The sequence below is a fragment of the Prinia subflava genome, chromosome 1 (genome assembly GCF_021018805.1).
Source record: "Prinia subflava isolate CZ2003 ecotype Zambia chromosome 1, Cam_Psub_1.2, whole genome shotgun sequence".
NCBI lineage: Eukaryota > Metazoa > Chordata > Aves > Passeriformes > Cisticolidae > Prinia > Prinia subflava.
Window position 1 is genome coordinate 135,573,210 of NC_086247.1, and position 13,877 is coordinate 135,587,086.

The 13,877-nt window shown below is 36.1% G+C and overlaps 1 protein-coding gene across 4 annotated transcripts in view; it reads left to right on the top strand.

Moving 5' to 3' along the window:
* MLLT10 (MLLT10 histone lysine methyltransferase DOT1L cofactor) overlaps positions 1-13,877 on the top strand; it is a 125,827-nt gene that overhangs the window by 32,983 nt on the left and 78,967 nt on the right. For 3 of the 4 annotated variants that reach the window (XM_063413612.1, XM_063413623.1, XM_063413633.1), the window contains exons 5-8: positions 1,831-1,940; positions 8,068-8,171; positions 11,608-11,701; positions 13,653-13,748. In XM_063413612.1, coding sequence (XP_063269682.1) covers positions 1,831-1,940; positions 8,068-8,171; positions 11,608-11,701; positions 13,653-13,748 — 404 coding nt within the window. The remainder of the gene's footprint in view (positions 1-1,830; positions 1,941-8,067; positions 8,172-11,607; positions 11,702-13,652; positions 13,749-13,877) is intronic. The other variant, XM_063413641.1, reaches the window with a different exon arrangement.

The following is a 13,877-nucleotide window of genomic DNA, read 5'->3' on the forward strand; positions in this document are numbered from 1 at the left end:
AAAGTGGTCTGTTGGAACAGGTTTTCAAAGCAGCTCAAGTTGGCAGTTTATACTTTTTTTTACCCTATGCTTTTATTAGTCTCATGCCTTTTCTGTACTGAATGATTCTAAAGACTGTTTGTGAATAAAATTATGGGGCAACACAGATACTGTATTTAGTTGTAGTTGAAATACTTGAACAGTTTCTAGTGTTTACTGTGAATGTTGACTATAACTGGTGTGTGTGTGTGTACACTTTTCGTTTTCTATGGAAGTTGTAACTACCAATTTAGTAAATAGAGAGGGGGGACACCAGATCCGTTGGCAGAAACTGGAGAAGATTTGTGCTTTAAGAAAAGTATCTGGAATTGTGTATATGCTTTTTATTCTAAATACCATTCCAGAGTCTCAACAATGCTACTGTGAGCAAGCACAGCTTTGTGTTTAGCTCAGTTAGAGTCAGAGTACAGTTTGGTGAAGAAATTAAGAACTTGTAGATGCTGTAGAGCAGTTGAGAAGAGAAAATCCAAGACAGAAACTCAGAAAGGTCTGCAGTGAGACAGTATATGGTGGGTTTTGTGTTTAATTTTTTCTGTGTTTTTAAATTATTTTTATTATTGTTGTTGTTGTTGTTGTTTTATTATAGCATGTGTTTGCAGAATGATAATTTACTTTGCCTTAGCTAATAATCTGCTAAATTATCTAATTATGTAAGTCTGTCATTTTATGTCGTGAATGTTTGAATACAAGTAAGCCTGGGTAGCAGGAGAACAGAATTATTTTTAAAGTATACTGAGGATCTTGTGACAAGAGACTTTTGTTTTCCTCATGGGGAAGAACAGAATTCACACCAAGTGATTAGCTGCACCAAATTCACTTTTAGATGAGGTGATAATATTTTTAATAATTCTATTATTAATGTCAGTATAATGTCAATATGTTGGATTAGCTATGTGGAGTTGCTCACGTAGCTGTGTAGAGCTGAGCCTCAGCTCAACTGCTAATCTACAGTTCTGGCATATGGTGCTCCACTGAGACAAACCAACAGCTCTGAGGATCTCTGCCTTGAAAAAAGGCTTCAAATTAGTAGGTTTGTTTCTGGCTTGGTGTTTCCCCCACCTCCATCGGACCAAATGGCAGACAATTAAGAATGCTGGCTTTCTCAAAATGTTGTTAAAGCACGGTATGGTAAGTAACTCACCATTTATTGATGACCCCAAGTTAATGAATTAGTATAGGACTTGATACAGGTATTTGTATTCCTATGAAAAACTGAGTTGGCCACAACTTTATGAATGGAAAAGCAAGAGATTTAATAGTGGGGATGTGAGAGTGTGCATATGTGTTGCAATTTCTTTCTGCAGAAAAAAACAGGAGTCTATTCAAATGCGAATGCCATTTTTAAAATAAAAATGATACACAGAAGTATTCTATGATGCTGTGCCAGTAAGAATGCTGGTTTGGTCAGATGCTGCTTCCTTTTTACAGGACTTTGTGTAGCTTTTACGCAATGACTATGTTAATCCAAGAAACTTAAAAAAATAATAGTTTTCCTGTGTTGTGTGTCACTGTTTGTATAAATCATTAGTATTTTAATTTCTTGGAGTATTACTTGTATAAATTCTCCCTGACTACATTAAAAAATGTATTACATATCATCTAAACTTTGGATAACAAAAATGAAATGTAAGTATGACTTAAGTGTAATTTATGTCCTTAATATGCTAAGCAGTTAAAATAGTCTGTGGAAAAAAAAAGTGTTGTAAAAGGTTCCTTGTACTATAATTGTACTACATTGAAATGTCCTTTAAGCTTCTAGAAAACATTAAATACAATTGTAACTTTTTGTAGGTTGGGCTCATGTGGTTTGTGCTCTGTACATTCCCGAGGTGCAGTTTGCAAATGTTTCTACAATGGAGCCTATCGTGTTGCAGTCTGTTCCTCATGATCGTTATAATAAGGTATAATTATATGTCTTTTTCTATCTAATGTATTGATTTTAAAACTTGTGAACTTCAATAATACAAAACTACACTTCTTAGATTGCACTTTATATAAAATTCCTAAATGCATGTAGTAATGCTGTAATGCAATGTCTTCATGGTAAACTGAAGAATTAAGAAAGCTGTATTATTAAATTAGGCTGTAAGGTTATCTGCCATGTCTTATTAGTCTTTTACAGATTAGGGAATGTTTTGTTAATTAAAAATATCATGAACTTTGAATAATAGTTTATTTTGAAAGGAATCTGAAATATTTTCCGTAGGTTAAAATATTGTTGCAGCTTATATGAGATGTTATTATTAATTACCACAGAGTCCTAGTGTTTTAAGTGTTGATATTAATATAAATATGTTTATAAACATTTCTTTTAGGACAGAAGCATATGCTAATATATTAAGGCAAATACTTGCAGACTTTTGCCTTCATAAATAACATTCACTGTAGTGGGATTATTGGCTTATTGGAGAACTGCTTCTAAATAATTGTCAGAGAAATGGAATGTTTTATAAAGTGTGGTGTGACTTTAAATAAAAAAACCCCAAAAGGCAGAGCAATAAAACAGTAGCTTGTTAGTGTTCTTTATTAATAGTTACATTTTTCTTATTTCACTTGTTACTTTCTCTTCACTTAACTACATTGGGCTTTGTGTATTCCCTTCTGCAGATGCAAACTGTCTGAATTTCTGATTGGTTGTGTTACATATTTTTCTTGTGTTCTTTTAACCTCACCTCTAGTTTATTTTATTTACTTTATTTTATGGTAGTTTGTGGACACCGGAGTAAAGTAGGAACAGGCTGTTTTACAAAAACGAGAAAGAAGAAAAAGGTGTATATCACCTCGTGTTCTTCCTACAGGGAGACTAGTCCCTGTTCATGTTGCCTCTGTGACTTTTCACACCCCTCAGATCCCCTTTCCAGGTTTCCGTCTTTGATTTATGGGCTGCCCCTCTATTTTTCTAGCCTTTTTCCTTTTTTCTTGCTTTGGTCTTTCCCTTTTTTGTTTCACTTTCTCCAGTTGCTGTCAATACATTTTGTCCATCTTATTTACCAGTGTAGCTGAAAAACCAGGAGTCAAAGTCGTGGTTTTTCTCACACTTTCTCACCTGAGCATCTCTGTTGGCATCTCACTATTTGCTTCCCTCTGCGTTGTCAAGAGCATGCAATAGTGAGATTCAGTACAGGACTAATAAAGCGTTTCTGCTTGGACACAAAGCAGCAAAGATTTGCAATAACAGATGAGTTTAATTCCTCTCTCTCCTCAACTCTGAGGAAACAGAACATCTGTTTTCTTTTTCCTTGAGTAGTAGTCACTCATAATTTTTTTTTTAATTGGTACTGGTTCTCCCTTAATGTACTTCAAAAATTTCATGGGACACTTAGATTTTATTTTATCTTGGTCCATTTCCATTGATGGTAATTGGATATTGGATGAGTAAATCCTTGCAACTTCAAAAAATGTACTCTGCGTCTTTTATTATTGCTTGTTGACAAAATCCATTGTTTGTCTCCGTCTTTAGTCTTTAATTCCTTTTCATCATATCTGAAGTTGCTTCTTTCACAGTTTTTGTTCTAAATACAGTTGTGTTTTGCTGCTAAAATTCCAGTGTCCATTTTTGTTGGTCTGTAGTTACTGTGATTTTTTTTCTCACTAGATAGTTACTAGCACCATACAGTTAACGTAGAAAGAGTTCCTGATGTTGTCCAGCTCTTAGTTCTCTGTGCAGGTGTTCTGTTTGTTCTATTTTCAACGTTAGCAGTCAGCCTAAAACTGCTTTCATCAGGCCACTACAATTGATTGTGAAGTACAATGAGACTGGTGTCAAATGTCAAGGTTTGGGGTCACACCCCTAGCCTGGAAATTATTATTGTTTTTGTTCTCTCTTTTTACAGAACTCAGATTTCACTGTCGTTATTTGGTCTTTTTGGGTCAGGGAGACAGCGGCTGTGGGTTTCAGGGGAATCCAAGAAATGGCTGTTCTGCAGTTGATACAGCAAACCTTCTGAAACCAATCTTAACTGCAGTGCCAACAGCAGTCTAGTTGTGACAGTAGTGAGTTTGAGAAGTGTTGGCTCAGGGAACTCTCAACTCTTACAAAGTCTCTAGCGGGTGCTGAATTTAGTACTGCTGTGGTTAAACTGCCTTGGGCTCCCAGGTAGGCTATTCTTGAGCAACACCCCCCAAAACCAATCAAACTATTAGTTTCCTTTCCATGTAGCCTGCAGTAGTTTCACTTCTACTCCTATTGCTATTCAAGATAAATTGTGTTTGTTTAAATGATATTTTTTTAGATCAGGAATTTTGTAAAGCATTTCACTGAGTTTTTTAATCTGTGTAAAAATGGGAAAGAGAAGCTGGTTTTTTGAGAAGTAGATATGACAAACAGCTCTTGAAACATTTGTTGCACATTAAGAACAAATGTAAACATGCAATTAGGAAAAAATGACTGGAGTTGTTTCTTTTTTTTTAGAGAGGCAGAGTGATAATTTCATTCTGTTTGTCAGCTCTGGTTGGAATAGGAGATTTTAAGTAAGATATTTTTTTCCTGTGAAGTTTTAAGTAATTCTCTGTGCATGGCTGGATACATATAGAACACTAGCATATGGCATTGGGGGGAAACAGAACCCAAAGAAAATTACCAAGAGGGAGAAATTATACTGTAGTCTTTAAAATAAATATTGTTGAAGTTTTGCCAGGACATAGTACTTAATTTAATGTTTGGATCTTTCCCCTATGCACTTGTTTCTTTAATAAACACTGCAAAATATGCAGTCTTACCAAGTACAGTAATCTTAAATGCAAGAAAAAATGCTGTATATACCAAAGCATGGGGCTTGTCCATATAGAGACATTTGTCTGCTGTTTCCCTGAGGTTTTCCTGCTTCAGGGATAAAAACCATCATATTACAGAATGAATCCACGGAATGATTTTATTAATGAGTTAGCTATCAGGAAAGCTCTTTTTACACAGTTACTTCTGAAAAAGAAATGGACTATCAGTTGCTCTTCTTTTCAGAAATAGGTGTTTCTTATTCCTTGGATGGTTATGCATGAGTAATATCTTTTTATTCTATGTCAGCTTTATTTGTCTCTTTCAGGTTCATTTGAAACTATGTGATAATAGTATATAATTCGTGCTTTTAGGTATCTCTTTTAAGAAGTGATTAAAAGATAAGTGCATTTGGAGTTTCTTGATTTGCCTAGTAGTGAATGCAGCTGGCAAACTTCTCTTTCAGTTCTTACTGCAACAATGAGAAATTTCTGTACAATTCCTAGGTTTGATTTTGTGATCAGAGAATGCCTTTGGGTAGCTGTTATGAGTAAACTATTTCTGAAATTACTTTTTGCCTTACAAATTTTTTTTTGGCTATTCTTCCCTTCTGTCTTTGCTTTTGCAAAGAAGGTTTATACTTTGAATCTTTGAAGGGAAAATACTGACATTAACATAAACACAGCTGTGCAAAAAATATATTTTGTTTTTAAAGGAAGTAAGATTTTTGTTGTGTTTTTGAGTAAAATTTCCTTACTGGGTCAAAAGCTTTTGCTTTTCCAGTGAATTTGGGAGAGTACTCTCTTCCCTTAAGAGCTTTGGAGAAGAGTGCAGCTGTAGGTGGTGGGACACAGTTTTAAACTTCCACATTTCAGAGGCTTCAGACGTAGCATTTGTATGGATTTGCCAATACATGCAAGTCTTCCTTTGTGAAAGAAAGACAAAGATATTCAGGCTTCTGGAATTGTTTGTGTGTCTAAGAGAAGGCACAAATATGAGAAGCTCAGCTGTAGAGAATTTATTGTCTGTTGGAACAGGAGGGTGAACCTTCTTTGTCCTTGTTTCATATGGAATACTAGGAAATAGGTTTAATGCTTCTCATTACTGTTGTAGGAAGATTCTTTGAGCTTCTTAAAACGAGTAGTCAGTCCACCATATTGCATTTAAACTTGTTAAAATGTAGTTTGTAGTCATTTTTCAGTCATTTTACTGTAAATTGCTCTTAAGAGGTTTCAAAACAGAGACCCTACAGGTACGGTAACTACTGAAAAATGGAGTCTACGTCTCTACTAAGTGGAATGCTTGCATTGCTTTTCTTTCTGAGCTTCAGTAAGAAAAAAAAGTGAAGAACTTAAAACTCTGAAGAAACCAGAAAGTAACTGGAGATTGAGTTTTATGGGGATTGTTGAACTCTCTGTTTATAGAAGTATCTTACTTTGAAGTTACTTACACTTAATATAGTGACTCAAATGAGGTTGATAGATCATGACCTTGTGCGTTCCTAAACTCTAAATGTGTCAGGTCATGGTATGGAAAGCTAAAAGGCAGCCAGTCTTAGACCCTGTCAAACAACTGAATTATCAGTGTTCACCACCTTGATGTACAAAAGAAGCAAGGCAAAGATTTAAGTAGGATTATCCCCTTTCTGATCTTTTAAATGTTAGGTTATAGGGTGTGATTTTAGGATATATTAGCTTTTTAAAGTAGTGTGGAAACTGTACAAGAATAACTCTCCAGCCTTCAAGTCTTGCATATTAACAAAAATGCTTTAGTTAGCTGACACGTCCTGTTAAATGTTGTTCTAAAAACCTGTGTAAAAGGCTGTTCTGATCTCAAAATTTCACTCATTTTCTTGTCTAAGTAATACTGGTTTTGCATGATATAGGTTTTTTTTATTTCAGTGGTCTCTTGGTCCATTTTTTTCCACTGTGTTTTCTACTACCCATGGTTGATGCTATTTTTATTTATTATTCTACTCATTGTCTGCCTCACTGAAAGGAGGTTGTGATAAAATTGTAAGTCGGTTAAAATAGAGACAGTTTTATTTTTGGCATAAAGAAGTTTCTCTTTTCTCATTAAGGATCTTAAAATGGAGTTTCTACAGAGGTAGGAGTGTCCTTAATGTTTAATACTCAGTAAGGTTCTCTCATAAAAACAAACACTTAACCCACCTCAGTGCTGGATGATACTTCCATTAAGAATCTCTTCTTAATTTGTTCAATTCTACACATGAATGTGATACGGTATAGAATCTCTCTAATTGCTGTTTCAGTAATAAGGACAGGAAAAAATGAAAAGACATTGAGTTTTGCGTGATGTTTTTCCCTGGAATTCTGGATGAGATATTATAGTGACACATAGTATAATAGTGAGCTTCCGTACAGTTTATGTATCCATATTTATTTGCCATGTCTTAAAAAAAAGAAAAAGTATTGAATAATGCGGAAGAATTCGGATTTTTTTTGTCTTAATTTCTTTCTTCTGTTTTATTAAGAATGTTTTTGAAAAGATTAAAAATTGCTGTGGCATCCCACTAAAAGATATAAATTGACAAATGCTATGAAAAGATTTCCAGATACTAAATAGATTGTTTTCAATTTAGCTTGTTTTGGAGGTTGAAATGTGTTTGGTGTATGCATTTAAGCTTTTTTACAGAAGGCTGTTGATTGATTAATTTACAAGATGTTTATGGGGCTGTCCAAGTCATACTGAAGTAGTCATCCAAACAAAGCCGGTTCTGTTAAACACCAATTTAATTAAAAGTAACTGAGCATCAGATTAGTATTGAAACATGCTATGACACTTCTGAAAATTCTTTGCACCAAATGTACAAATAAAATTTTAGGTTTGCAGGTTTTTTATGTGTAATTGTGTAGATATATATGTATACCATATGGCATATTGTACCATTAGGCACTCAGTCTAATCTGATGTTTCTGAATGCCAGAAATACAGGTTATGTTAAATGAATGTGAAAATGATTGCGACTTAAAAGGACATAAACACAAACTTGAAAGCAAGGACAGTTGGGAAGCCTAGTGCTATTAACCCTTGGCTGTTTAATCTTTTGGTTGGTTGACAGTGGTATGAAACATTAGCAAATTAGTGTTTGTACTGCCTTAACATTGGTGAAGTGTTACACAAATCCCAAGAGTCTACCAGGTGATCTGTTGCTAACAAGCATGATTACACTTTTTCATAAAGAAGTTCTTACACTGGCTTAACTGCAAAATGCAGTCGTTTTCAGCCTAGAATCTCCTGTAACACAGAATTTCTTTGTATGCTTCTTATCAAATTAAGTATTTTCTCTTTGATAGACATGCTATATTTGTGATGAACAAGGCAGAGAAAGTAAAGCAGCCACTGGTGCTTGTATGACATGTAATAAACATGGATGTCGACAAGCTTTTCACGTAACGTGGTAAGTATATTTTATTATTTATTATCTCTGATGTTCCAGAAAGAATTAATACACACAGTGTTATGAAAAAACCTCTTTATTTAGTACATCTTTGAGTAAAGAGATAAAGGGGTTTGTTTTTATAATAGTTTTACTAACAATATGGCAGTGGCAGAATAGATTTTGCTGTGAGCTGCAAAAGCTGTCTGATAATACTCCCTTGGGTGGTATTAAATGGTGTGTGCTCCTGTGAATAAGTATAGGGAAGTTTTGGGTTTTTTCTTGGTCTTAGGTTATTTTTCTTGGAGGATGTTTAATACGATATAGGAGTGTGAAGACATTGTTAGCGTTGCCTGCTAACTGATTTTGATGTTTACTTTTGGTAAATCGTGAGAAAATTACTGAGCCATATGTAAAAATGCACTAGACTCACCCATTCCAGTAGGGATTTCCAAATGTGTGGGAATAACTCACTTCACTGGTTTTATCTGAATGGTACAGATCATCCTGAACTATTCAGATTTCCTGTGTTACTGCTGGAGAAAAAAAACTGTGTCCTCCACCATCTGGTTCATTCCACTTTAAGATACTTATTTTCCTTGCTCTCTGGAGATGCTTATTTCACTTTATGGACTTCTAAAAGAGGCTGGATAATTAGATTAAACCAAATGTCAACAGGTAAAAGGGAGCAAAAAGAGTTCTACTCCAAAATTTGCAGGCATTATTTTAGGTTTTTTGGTTTTTTCCAATTTCAGCTGGAATTCATGACCAGTTTAGTCAGGGAAATGGTATTTGCAAATCAGTTTAAGCCACTTAAATGTATTTTCTTCAGTGTACTGTAGTGATCATTTGTATGTCTTGTGGAGATCTTGAAGGGTTTAATTCCATTGTTTTGGTGCTGATAATCTTGATAACTCTTCATTTATGTTTTTCTTTTAATTGCTTGACTCCTTTGCAGGTTTTATTCTTTCATAAGCATCTAATTTTTCACTGGATGTGGTCAATGTCAAGTTTCTTTTTATGGTCAAAATGAATTGTGTTCCTCAAAGTGTGCATACCATGTAAAGGGATTACTTACAGATGTGAAAAAATGTATACATCCAAGCGCTTGTATGAAAAGGTCTCTTTCCTTTCAAACACTTGGATACATACAAGTGTCCTTTTCATCTTTTTACTTTATTCCAAACCCCCGCTTTCAGTGAATGCTGTGAAGAGCATGAGACTTAAGTTCAAAATTAAAACAGCTATCTTGCCACTTTTTAGAATGTTTTGGTTGAAAAATGTGGTCTATACTACAAAACGATATCTAGCTGGAGGGTAGCATGACTGAAGATAATTAGAAGCTTCTGTAATATTTAAAAGAATGGAAGAAAAATGTGAAGACTACCAGAAATCCAGGGTAAAGTGTATCAGATTGGGATTATCAGACTTATTGTCTAATTAAAAATGAGCTTGAGTGCATGTTTTTTTGTAAGAGAAACGTAGGAACGATAAATCTTTGCCTAAAGATCCTCTTATTTTTTCTAGTTGGTATCAGCTGTAGATGTGTATGTAATTAGTATTTTTGGGTTTTCTAAGAACATATTTTTAAAAACCTGTGAAAATAAACCACGTTAGTCTTCTTTCATTTAAATACTCCTGAGTGTAATTTTGACTGTAACATGGCATTATTTTGGTGTCTTGGTTTGAAAGACGGGTGTCTGCCAAGATAGCAGGACCCTCCCTTAAAATGGGCGGTATGACCCACCCTCTGTCCAAATTATTATAAGCTTAGAATTAAGAGTCTTTAGGCAAAGATATGGGAAAAGGAATAACTTTACTAGTATGGAAGTGTATAACAAGGCAAAGAAACAACAGCAGTGGCAGCAAAAACAAACGAAAAGAAAACGTCTGGAAACGGCGGTGAGCAGTCTCTGTCGCTGTCAGCCCCTCGGTGCAGTTCCGCTCGCCGCCGCCAGGGGCGCTGCTGGCTCCCGGCGGGCAGCGCTCCTTCCCTGCGGCTGCAGTGGCGCACCTCGGCCGGGACGGGAGGGGATGGAGGAAGGGCTGGCTTCATAAACCCCTGGGGCAGTCGGTCATGGTGCCCCTGCAGCACCCTCGGGAGCAGCAAGCTGCAAGGGCAAGGATAAGCATAGTCTGGAGTGGTGGATGAGATGTGTCAGAATCTCCGCAGCTGTAGCTGGAACCGCAGGGATGTCCCGGCAGGCAGGGGCTGTGGGGTACAGTGCAGTGAACACCCTGGAGTAGTGGCAGAGAAAACGGGCAGGGAGCCGGGCAGGGCAGCTCGACCCCGGACAAGGAGGAGAGAGAGACTCCCTTGGGGGTGGGATGGGGCTCGAGGGTCCCGGGGTTTCCCCTGAGGCACCTGAGCAGATAGCGAAGGGCCCCCTGTTTGGTGAGGTAGGGTGTTAATGAGGAGCCAGTGCAGCGGGCGCTCTTAGCAGCAGACCTCCGCTCGCGGGAGAAGGAAGGCAGCGGAGACAGAACCCGCGGTGTGACCAAATCTCCCCACAGTGACTGCAGCCTCTCTCCCCTCCCGGGACCCAGAGCTCTAGAGAGCAGCGCCCCATTCTCAGATATCTGCCCCTCCCAGAGAAACCCTCAGATGAGAGAAGTGCACCCAGGTGCTCTCCTCCCCTGAGTTTGGCAACTTCTTTTGTCTCTCTTAAGTACCCAGTCGTTGTTGTCTCCTAGCAACATATGGGAGAAAATTCCCTAAGGGAAAGAAACAAAAGGAAGAATCCTAAACCCCAACATATGGGAAAGAAAATGATATGGAAATGTAACAATATTTGGTTTGTCAATATCTAAGTTGGTTTTGATAAAGAACACATAGCAACATTACAAATGGTGAAAAATTGTTTTGAAAACACTGTAGTAGAACAAGGTAATTATTAGTCCAGTTAATGCAATTTGTAAGTGTTGATATTTTTAAAAGAAATTAGCCTGACACAGTATTTTAAACTAGTAAATACAGTTTGATTTACTATGTATTTCAAGTTAGATTAAAAAAACCCAAGTAATTTTCATGGCAAAACAGAGAAACCTGTATGCAAGTCCTAAAAAAACTTCTTTGGAGCTATAGTATGGTTGTGTTAAAAGCTGTTCTTTCCTTAGATTTTTTTTTGCTTGAATTTGAGCTAAGAATCATTGTAGATTGCTTTGTTTACTTATTTGTGCAAGTAGGTGCATAGTAAATGTAGATTTGCAAGCTGTAAGCTTGTGTGAGTGGCTTAAGGATTCTGAAAAAAGGCAACAGGCCAAAGTATGAATTATACGTGGTTTTTTTTCCCAGGGCTACAAAGGTTGGTTATGTGCTCACATGCCACTGGAGGTTATTTGTGTGGAAATCTCTTATTAATTGCAGATATAAGCAGCCATATGTTATCAGATGTGATATTGTGGTACAAACTGGTGTAAAATGGCTTTCCTTGAATGCTCTTTGGTTTATTTTTAGTGCACAGTTTGCAGGACTTCTTTGTGAAGAGGAAGGCAATGGTGCAGATAATGTCCAGTACTGTGGCTACTGTAAATACCATTTTAATAAACTGGTATGTATTTATTAAATTCTATAAATAAATGTTATTGACTTATTTTTTTTTATTCTGAATTACCATTAACACTAAAAATAATACTTCCATGTAGTTCAAAAAGGAGATTGTATGTCATTAAAACAATGTTTTAATTGCAGTTACAGAAGTACTAGCTGGAAATGTTTTTATAAGTGGTTACTTTATAGATGTGTGGGTTTTCCCCCTCTGCCAGAAATAGCATGCACATTTAGTGGTTTTTTTTCATTGAGTTCCTGGAATGTTTTCTTTTGCTATTTGTTTAGGTGCCTTCTAGGAATTCAGTCCATTTTGGAATAAACTAGAAAATACTACTTCTAGAGAATAAAGAAGCAGTCCATTTCTTTCAGCTTCTGTTACTCTTCTGCCCAACCTCTTTTGTTCTATCTCTCACTGTGTAGCCAGTGAGTATTCCCTTCTTGTAAGTTCTCTAAAACACAACCTTAAGGAAGTGACTTCAGATTTGATTTTTAAAAAACAAACAAGAAATGAAAAACATTGGAATTTCTCAGTTAATGTAGTAGGTTTTGGATCAGACCTCTGGAGTCTTTCCTTTCACTTCTTACCAGTTTGAGAGTTCCAGATATCTGTTTCTGTGTACACGTGCGAGTGTGTGTGCTTGAGGGGCTTACTGATGTTTAAAAAATGTTATTTGTTAACACAAAAATATGCAGACTTATGTTCAGATACTGTTCTAAGTATAGTTTAACTTGCAGATTACTTCATTTCACTGCTTAAAAAGTTGAATACTTGGTGTGACTTTTAGGTTGCAATGAGGTAAAAACGCAGGACCAGTCAACCATTTTAGTTTCTAGAAGATAAGCTTGGTGAGGTTAGTTTTGTGCTTTTGTGAATACTAATGCATTTGCTTCATAATGAAGATAAGCGACGGCTTTCTAGGCCCTTACTAAGCTTAAGACTTTTTTTACTCTCTTGTGCTAATCATATACGAGAAGAGTGAAAATGGTCTGTTATTTAATGGTGGAGGCAAACCATTACAGTGTTATGCCATTGATTTGAATGTTGCAGTGCTGCTATGATTGAGAACAGGTATGTTTATTTAAAAACCAAGTTTAGACATAACTCTACATTTGATATTTATTTAGTTAGCTTTCCGTTAAGAAGCTGTAGTGGGAAGAACAGTGAAGACTGGCAAGATTGTTTTAAGTGCTTCAGTTTTTCTTTAGGATTATTGTGACTGTTAATGCCTGGTGAATACAGGTGCTTAGTATTTTCTGCTGAAGTTGGTGGGTGTTCTACATCTACTATTCCACTGAAAACTGGTTGACAAAGGAGTGGCTTGAAGTGTTTTTAAATGCTTCCTCAGTTACTAGAAAACCAACCTTTAGAACACTGGTCCAGCATAAAGTATTTGGAGTCCTGGACTAGGCTCTCAGACATTACCGAAATACAGGCAATTACACCTGCCACTTAAAATCACAGACATGACTGTAGCATTCTGTATCCTGGTTTTTAATCCATTTTAATGAAAATATACCAGACAGATCATTTGAATAATAAATAAGTCATTAAGTCACCTTACAATGCATTTGAGGCATGTGTCAGGGCATCACAGTGGCTTCATGTGATAGTCATTTGAGCAGCATCTTTTTTGGTTTATGTTATGAAAACATGAAAATGTGTCTAGCATCTTTTAACCTTTAAAATGTGGCATATTTAATTTCTCTGTGGAAAGCATATCCTGCAAATTTGTGAGAAGTGTAAAAGTTGATAAAGGGATAGGCTTTTTTCCTGGTGTACATTCAGTAGTCTTGTGAATTTTAGTGTCAGTAATTAGTCATCTTTCCAGTAACTGAAGCACTGAAGTTTTTTCCTCAAGCAATAAGGCGTCTTGTCACTAGAAATGCTTTATACTTTTTATTTATTCAAATGGTTCCTTTTCTCTGTCTATAAATATATTTTCTCTTTTTAGAAAAAGAGCAAACGGGGATCTAATAGGTCATATGATCAAAGTTTAAGTGATTCTTCCTCTCACTCTCAGGATAAACATCATGAGAAGGAGAAAAAAGTAAGTGGATTTGTCGTTGCTAATTATGTGGCACATCTGCTTAAAAGTAGCACTTTCTGGTAAATTTAATTTTTGCTGAAAAGTGTGAAGAAAATCTTGTTCAGAAGCACTGAATAATAACACGTGATA